Source organism: Limulus polyphemus, unplaced genomic scaffold, assembly GCF_000517525.1.
Source record: "Limulus polyphemus unplaced genomic scaffold, Limulus_polyphemus-2.1.2 Scaffold1888, whole genome shotgun sequence".
NCBI lineage: Eukaryota > Metazoa > Arthropoda > Merostomata > Xiphosura > Limulidae > Limulus > Limulus polyphemus.
The window spans coordinates 55,479-65,192 of NW_013667498.1; the positions used below are offsets into that span (position 1 = coordinate 55,479).

General features: G+C 32.7%; 1 protein-coding gene across 4 annotated transcripts in view; it reads left to right on the forward strand.

Moving 5' to 3' along the window:
• LOC106465260 overlaps positions 1 to 9,714 on the forward strand; it is a 67,592-nt gene that overhangs the window by 51,084 nt on the left and 6,794 nt on the right. For all 4 annotated transcript variants that reach the window (XM_022393123.1, XM_022393126.1, XM_022393124.1 and 1 more), the window contains exons 13-15: positions 1,357 to 1,534; positions 8,079 to 8,182; positions 8,785 to 8,901. In XM_022393123.1, coding sequence (XP_022248831.1) covers positions 1,357 to 1,534; positions 8,079 to 8,182; positions 8,785 to 8,901 — 399 coding nt within the window. The remainder of the gene's footprint in view (positions 1 to 1,356; positions 1,535 to 8,078; positions 8,183 to 8,784; positions 8,902 to 9,714) is intronic.

Consider the following 9,714-nt stretch of genomic DNA (forward strand, 5'->3'; position numbering starts at 1 on the left):
TGACTTAAAATGTAACATGACACTACATTTGTTTATCCTAAAGAGCTTTAAATTTGTAACAATATACATCTATTTATAATTAAATTTGATTGTTTTATTGCCCTTTGACACATGTCTAAATACTGTTTGCACCAATATAAGTTGTAAATAACTATTGAATTACCTTACCTAAGAGGTACTCTGAGCTGCTTGTATGTGTGCTTCATTAAGTATTTTTAATATTATTATTTATTTTATTTAATCTAACTTTAACAAACCTAAAGAAATCCCTATTTTTACATTTTAGTTACTTTTATTATAATAAATAAAGAATAAATATAAAAAACAAGAAATAAAGTATCTACCTGAATATTCTTTTTATTTTGCTGTCGACTGTTGATGATACTTAATCCTACTTTTTTGTACTAATGGTAGTAGGGCATTAAGTAATTTCTATTTAATTAAATAATTCAACAAAGAACTTAGAATAATAACGTGTAAAAAGCAGACAATTTCCTTTAACATTCACAATTTGTCTGGCTTTCTACGTAACAAGAGCTATTACAAATTCAACCAAGCTAGTCGTATTTCCTGTGGGAACGAAGCCTTTACTATAAATATATTGACGATTATCTGTTCAGAACACAATGTAATATAATACGTCATTTTATAGATGAAAACCTTGGCTTTCTATTGTCTATAGCTAATATATAATTAAACATGAGAGAGAACCATTAATAAATCCTGAAAAAAGGATTTGACAGGTGCGTGTTGCAGGAGGGGTCTGATTTTATATTTGATAGTTCTGTAACCTAATAAAATTGAAGGCTGTAAAAATTATGATTTGTCTGAGCAATGACAATTTTATTGTGAGTAATTTTGGTTTAATTTTATAGTTAGTGGAGGGGTGGTGGATAAAATAGAGAAGAGAAGATACCTAGAGAAAATGTGTCAAACTAGGGAAAATTCTGGATTTTTTTAAATATTGCCTTATAGAATTAAGAACTTAAAACTTATATACCATAAAAATATGGATTATTAGCTAAGATTTTATGATATAATAATTGGTATAACATAAAGTATTTTAATAACATTTTGAATGTAAGACACAAACGTTGTGTCATGTGCATTAAAGGATATCTGTGGCAATAGGGTTAATTGTGATAATCTCTAGCCAGTACTACATAAAATTTTATAAGAGGATTTAAAGAATTTTATTATTGTTATGTATCAGTGGGGCACAATAAAAAAAAATATGACTATTACAGGTGTAATAATATCAGTGTATCATTTCTTCTTTTTATTTTTAAGTAATAATAATAATTTATTATGGTTCCATTTTTTAAAAAATGTTGTTCCTCTTGCTTGATATTTCAGCTGTTACTGTATAGATCATCGACCAAGGCAAGAAGTAAGAGAAGTAGATGAAAGAGGCTCGGAAGTATCTGATTTGATGTGTACTATCTGTCTATACCCTGTAGAGAACAATGTATCTAATGAAACGCTTAAAGCACCTTGTTGCACGTATACATGGTTTCACAGAACTTGTGTTCAGGTAGGAAGAGTAACATCAACTAAACAGATCTTAATTATTTGTTCAGTGTTGATACTTAAATATTTAAAGGGTTGGTACAGGCCATAGAAAGTCATGGAATTTGAAAACAAAAAGGGGTATTATTGTTTTATTACACTTTGAACTGTATCTAACTATTAATTCCACCACACAAGTTAGATTTTGGAAAAAAAGGGGTGTTCATTGCCAAAAATATTTGTAGTGCAAAGCAAAAGTTCATCATCAACATTTATTTTCACTCCACATTTCATTAAAGTTTTTCAATATATTGTTTTTTTCATACAAATAAAAACAGCCACTTAATTACTGCAGCATAGCCATGTTGATTATATACAGTTTTCTTGCTATGAATAAGCTGCCTATATAATGCAGTGGACCAGTCAAAAATTAAGAGTGATGTAGTGCTCACTTTTTCATCTTATGTGCTTTGGCTTATGTAGAAAAGTAGAGACTTGACAAACATTTTATGAATAATTTTAGAAAGCAAGTAAATATGTATCTAAAATATAGTTTCATAAATTATGGAATATTGACAGCAATAACTTAAAATTAAATATATTTTGGAGCAAATTGAATTAATGTTTTTAATATATATATATATATGTATGTATATATATGTATGTATGTATGTATATATATAGTATAGTAAACACACACACACACACACACACACACACACACACACACACATAAATGTAATTTCTTAATTTGTAAACACCTGTTGACCATCAATTAAATTTGACTTTTGGAAAAGTTATAATAATGTTACCAAAAATAGCTGTAAATGCACCAAAAGCTATTTGAACACTTAATAATAAAATGTTTAAGTATATAACTACTATTTCTAATACATTTACTATTATACTGGACACCTTTTTGAATAATGTTATCACATGTTAGACTCTGATGTGCTTGCTGCGATGTCTCTTAATTCCTTACTTTTTTTTAACACTTCTATTTAATAGTTATGAAAAAACTTAGTAGATTTGAGTGAATACTTGTGTTTCATGTAAGTGAGATGGTGGTGTCCAAATGTTTCTAGAGTCTAGGAAAATAGATAATTCTTTGAAAAATTTTGTAATTTTTTGTCCATGGTGAAATAAATGTACTTTATGTTTAAGAAAAAAGATATAGATGATGTTGACTTCCCCCTTTTATTACGAAAAGATTATATTCAAGTAGTTTTACAGTTTTATGTGTCTTTGGTACCGTGCTCTTTAGGAAAGAGGAGCATGAGCAGCCTGTTACATTCCATAAGTGCTATCCTGCCATGTACATGTGACTGAACTGTATCAGTTTAGCATGTTTATAACATGTGAAATTATAACACTATTCTTAAAGTACTGTGACATTTATTTAACTGTATACGTACTGATATAAAGTATTGTTTGGAGGATTAATTTCAGTTGGTAAGAATGAAGTTCCTGGCCATTGCTGTCTTTGAACTACTTCCTCCATTGTTGATTGTTCTCAGTCTGATTACTGTGATTGCACACTTGCCTAATACCATAATTTCAATTGTAAGAAGCCATAGTGTAGGATGGACCCCCCAGTCTTAGACTACACATGTTGACAAACTCTTAACTGGCTCTCGAGACCAAGCTTAATAAAATCAATGGTACAAAATTCCATTAGGTTGCTTTTTTTTTTTTAATTTTTCTCACATTTCAAGGGCCTTTTGTATTGTGTATCCCACCAGGTATATATTTTTTTTTTTTGGGGGGAAAATCTGCACTGTCCATCCTGCAACCATTCTAGTTGTCAATTACCTTGTAGCCCTTCCTACCACTGACCTGATGTGTAATACCAGATGCTGCCAAGTGTTGGTTGTGTGTGTCCAATTTTTTTGTTATCTGTAACTAAATAATTCCATGTGCACCATAGAGATGGGGTGTTCTGTAGGACTGCTAGTAGTTCTCTCTAGTTGTATTTTGCTTCATAAATATGTTCGTCCAGGACCATACACTCATGGACTAACATGAGTAAAGCAGACAGAGATTACTTCCTATCTCTGCTGCTCCGTGACATTAAGTTTCTTCTTACCACAGACATAATGTACAATTCCAGATGCCACCTAGTTTTGGTTGATCAATCCCATCAACGTAGTAGCTCTGCTTTTCAAAATAGAGTGTCGCGGTCACCCGTTACACTGTATCTGGTGGTGCATTTCTCTGTTTTTGTTTCTTCTTTCTTCTAGTGGAGTATGAGAGTCATTACTACTGACCAGTTTCTAGCTGCTGGGGTGGTGGACTATGGAGGGCTGTCCTCCTGAGTGATGAATCATACCACTCAGTTGAGAGTAGGGCAGTGGCATTCTGCAGGAGTCGCAGGTGAATAGCACTTTATACAGTGAACCTGATGTACAATTGCAGATGCCTCCTGGTTTGGGCTGTTGCACTATGCCATATTTCTGTCTATATATCTGACTAATATTTTTTTTTTTTTATGGCGTGATGCCCTTCCTACTGTGGAACTGATGATCAATTCCAAATGCTGCCAGGTTTTGGTTGAAGCACTTTGCCATGCCATAAATAAATAAATATATATATATAATTGCAGTTTGCCCTCCAGGCTGAGATGTTCCTCCTCCCTACCATCCTTCAGATGTACATTTTTGGTAGGTCTGGTGTTGGTTGGAGATGATTCAGCTACATAAGTCCTCACATATGTATGCTAGCCAGTTTCATTCCTCCTACTGCAGACTGGATGACAAATGTATAATGCTGCCAGATTTTGGACTGGAGATGCATCCTAGCTTTGCGATCCCTCTTCCTACCATTGGCTGGATGTCTGTTCCCAGCAGATATGGTGTTGGCTGTAGCTGGGCACAGCACGTGTTTTCCCACTTGTGTATGGCCAGATACTCTCCTCTTACTATATCAGGTTTTGGACCGGAGATGTAATCCTGCCAGGGCTTTCCACCTTCCTTCCATCTGCTGGATGTTGGTTCTTGGCGATTTGGTGTTGGTTCGGGTGGAAGTGCATGAAAGTGATGACAGATTTTGGTATGGAAACTCATCTTCCCTACCAATTCCCATTTCAAGGTGAAGAGGTAGCTGTTCCTCTACCTACTGCAGATCTGATGTACCATTCCAGATACTGCCTGGTGTTGGTTGAGGTCATACTACCACTCCAATCTGTTGCACCCTAACCACATGATATCTAGGAGTCCCATTCATCAGTCATACATATTGTGGGATTTCTTCATGTTTCTGCCTTTTATGTTCATGACATTGTCATGAAAGAATGAAGAGTATACTTGGATCAGATGTGATGCAGTCTCCCACTGAGGTGCAATGTTTTCTCTTTTGTTTCCACACCTCCTGGTCTCTCTTCGGGCATTTCCAAAAGGGAGATCATATTTTTTTTATCTGTCCTCCACCAGTTCAGTGTGGGATTCTAGCTAGAGGTAAAAGAGAAGAGGTAAAATACCATATTGGAAGTTAACATTTTCCTATACTGAAAATGTATTTCCGATAGATACTTACCTCTTCTCACATTTCCCACCCAGAATTCCCACTTCCTATGATATATGGTATAGGTCTTCTGACCAATCTTGAAGTGTTTAATGAGTGCAGATGTTAAGAGGGTGCTGGTTACAATAGGTGTGATGTCACGCTCCTATTGTTGGAGAGCTGCTGCATGATCATTTGCAAGTGGATATGCAGAAGTTGGAGGTGGAAGGCTAGTGGTATGTGTTGAAAATTGTTGCTTATATAGGGCAGTGCTAGTCAAGAAAAGCTATTTTGTGAGAAGAGGTAAGTATCAATCTGAAATACATTTTCAGTGTAAGAAAATACTAACTTACGTGCAAGACTTCTTGAGTGATTATGCAATGTTTTAATTTAGTCTTTAGAATTAATGTTGAAGCTTTTGCCAGCTATTGGTGCTGTGGCTTAAATTCCAAAAGTTGGTGAAATATTAGATACCAATAGGTATTAAATTTGTGATAAAAATAATGTTAATTGTTGCTTTGTTTTTTTCCCCCGATCCTTTTACTTTGTCCATTACAAGTTCAAAATCATAGGTTTGAAAAACAGCATTTGAGATCTGTCCTTTGTCTCCCACAAGTCAGTGCCAAAGGGATCTTTCATTCAAAACTGAAACTCATCAGTCAGGGATGAATGATTCTAAGAAATTATGTTTATATATGCACCATAACACTGTAAAAGTTAGTTGAAATGCTGAAAGGTGACAAGGCATTAGAAACCAACAGGCTTATAATTTGTAATAAACTGCATATGTGAGTTAAATAAAAACATCAATAGTTATTGCAATTTTTAGCTGTTGGTGCTGCATGAAAGTTTAAGACTCAACCTGTCCTGAATTCCTTTGTATTGTTGATGAGTTTACCTTTGTCAGTATTAAATCCTAATGGTAGTTTTATATAAATGTGTAAATCCATACCAAGGTAAAATATTGAATATGATTGTAAAATAATTTATTTTTCCCATCAACTGGTATATCTCAGAAACTTTCAGTTGGTAAAAATCGTGTACTGAAATTTTACTAGACGAAGAACTGGATGTTGGAGCTTTTCTTTGAATTGGTACCAAAATTTGCTAGTGTGATACAGTTGGTATCAAACATGCACAGTCAAATGTATCAAATACCATTAGAGCCATTTGGCAGTACAGGTTTACTTAAATGTCTACTATAGATGTGTATATGAACTTAATGTAGTGATTGTTCAGTCTTCATGGAAGTTATAGATAAAATGCAAAAAAGTCTATGAAATGTGATTGCAATTTGGTTCCTAAGCTTTAATAAACACACAAGGAAATTGGCATCTATTATTGTTTCATTTGAAATATTCTCTACAGAGGTGAAATGACTTCATTCCCATATAAAGATTAGTAATATTTTGTTACTCCACTTTATTAAAAGTTGTTATCCCATTTATCTGCAGATGAAAAAACTTTATTTTTCAAAATTATATAGAAATTGCCCAAAGTTGCTTGAAAATTTGAACAACTGTTTTTGAATGGAATTTTGTTTTTGTTAAGTATTACTATCAAGAAGTTAAACATATTGGCATATTCCAATGTACCCTGTATGACCATCAGGAAGTAACATATATTGGCATATTCTGATGTACCCTGTGTGACCATCAGGAAGTAAAACATGTTGACATACTCTGATGTATCCTGTACACCATCACTTTTAAAGAATGCTAAAACTTGAACCAGATGTGTGTCTTCTTGAGTCTGGATGGTCAGTAGGTACAACTGCTTCTGCCCCTGCAGCTTAACAAAAACTTTAAAATACAGCACTTGGTTGTAAGTTGTGCATTCAGATATTTAGCATGTATATGACTAACTTTTTTCTTTTTAATTAAGAATCTCTTAATACATTTAACTGCTTACATGCATGGATTTGTTATTCCCAAGTTAGTCTAGGTCAGTAGGAGTAATGTACAGACCTTGGTTTGCTAGATTTTTGTCAAACTTGAGACCTCCCAAAGAGTTCATGAGGTTGTGTATTGCAATATAATTATTAACTTTTATCCATGGACAGTGATTCATAACTCTTTCAACCTCAGCTTGGTCCCTGGGACTAACCTCTTGACCATTTTGTGCTTATTATAGTTTTAATGCTATACCTTTTAAATTGATAAGTGAATGTTAATGAAATTTGGCAGTTTATCAGCAAACATTAAAATGCTTTCATACGTAAAATATCTAATTTTTTTATTAAGTCTTAAGGTTTGTAAAGCAATGTTTCTCTTGTGCCTTTTTTTTCTTTTCACATCTTGCCTATCTATCATGCAAAGTAACTTTCATTTTAAGATTAAAAATAGTTTTATGCATTAGAAATTTTGAAATTTCACATGCAACTTTGCCCCCCCCAGTTGCACAGCGGTATGTCTGCAGACTTACAACGCTAGAAACCGGGTTTCGATACTCATGGTGGGCAGATCACAGATAGCCAATTGTGTAGCTTTGTGCTTAACCTCAAATAAACGCATGCAAATTCTTTATAATGCCCTTTCACTTGTGACCCATCTCAAAAGGGTTAACTGACCAATTTTTTCATAACAATAAATAAAGTCCAGTTGTGATTAACATGTTATTTATCTAATTTCAGCTTTTGATGCTTAGCCCTAAAGCAGCTTATGTTTCACATGTTATACCAGTGTACTTTCCTGGGTGTTGAACATTTGTTTGGTGTTTTGGTCATGTAAAGTATAAATGTAACATAAATTATGATTAAGTTGTATAGATAATTATACACAGCATTTGTTTCATCTACTTATTTTGTTTGCATATATAGGTACAAATGAAAATCTGTTTTCAGTAAGACTATGGCCAATGTTTAAAAGTATATGTTATCTTAGGTACAAATTTGACAGCATTATAAGAGAGATTCAATTTATATTAAATTTCTAATCTGTAGTCATAATTTAAATGTTTAATGCAGTTCTTCCCAAGTTTACTAAGTTTTCTTGTCAGTTTGAACTCTCATAAACAACTTGTTTCTTTACTGTAATTATATTCTGATGAATACCCATATTTCTGTGTTTCAGAGGCTAGCCCTGAGTGCAGGGTGCTTCTTCAAGTGTCCTGTGTGTAACAACAAAGATCTATTTAATATGGAGATGTGTAAACATGGCATTCACATACAAGAACAGTAAGTGTGAAATATACAACTATTTGTTTTGTAGTTGTTTCTACAAAATTAATAAGGGTATTACAACTTATTATTTTGTTAGGTGTAGTTTTATTTATTTGTTCACCTACATCCAGGTATCTTGCTAGATCTAGCGCTTTTTGTTTTAGCATATTGAAACACGCATGTCTCTAAATTTTACTCGTGATGGAAAAACAAATCATCATATAAACCTCTTTACTTTGAGCTTTGTAAAGTGGAAATTCTTATATTACTAACTTGACTGAGCTAATGATAGTTTTAACATATAAATTTTTAAAATCTGAAAAATTAGCTACTTTTTTGTGTGACTTTCTTTATTCAGTATTTTGTTCCTTCCAGTTTTAACATCTTTATTTTGATTTAGGATTAACACTTTCTCCAAGTTGGAAACTATGATTTTTGTTTTTGTCTTAATTTTCAATGACCTGTATAGTGGAAGTGAACTAGTAGAACTTCTGGGTGTTTGGCCATATAAAAATTGTTAATTTACTGAATTATTACTTTTCACAACTTTCAGCTCTCTAGGAGAGAGAGAGAGAAACACTCAGTTTATATGAAATATTTTCTTTTTCTATCAACAGGAATGCCTCTTTGGAACACGAAGAAAATACCTTTGAAGAACTTAGAATAAGGTATTGCCAGTGTGATGCAGCATATTGTATTTGTCCAAAAGGAAGAAACTTCAACTCAAAAGGAAGGTAAAAAGTGCATGTTCAGATAGTGACAATAATGAAATTTTATTGCCATTGAATCATTCTTCAGGTTTTAAAGAGTGGCTCTTCTATAATTAAAAAAAAAGGTTTCACAACTAATCTTTGTCAGAATCTAAAAGTGTTACAAAAAAAACTGACCATGTTGAGGAAATAATATTTTAAAGAATGAACTGCTAAATTCATCCAAATATGATGTGAAAACTAAGCAAAAAAAAAGAAACTTGAATTTTTTCAAAACTAAAATAGGTTAATTCACCACAAATAGGTTTAAAGGAACATTTATGTAATTAACAATAAAGTTTTTACTTTTTAATGAGATTAAAAACTAGTTAGATTATTTCTGTGTTGAGGTAGAACAATATGCACTATTATTTTGAGATATATATAGATATGAGACAGATTAAGACTTCTCTGTAGTTGTTTTCTTTTTTACTTTCAAAAAGTACCCAATTTTCAAATATTAGATTTTTGTGGCACTACTAATATGTTGTTCAAGAAAATAGTATGTTATCTGCTGAAATTAACTCTTTCAGCACAAGCTCGGTCCCTGTGACTGACCTCGTAACCATTTATAGTTTTCATGCTATACCTTTTAGATTAGTAAGCATATGTTAACGAATTTGGCAGTTTATCAGTAAACATTACAATGCTTTCATATGCAAAATATCAAATTTTTTTTTATTCACACTCTCAACACGGGTCAGTCAATTTGACCAAGTCACATGACCTTTTGTACTCGTTTAAAGTTGATATAAATTTAATACTTATAACTATATATATATTGAGTATATCTTCATG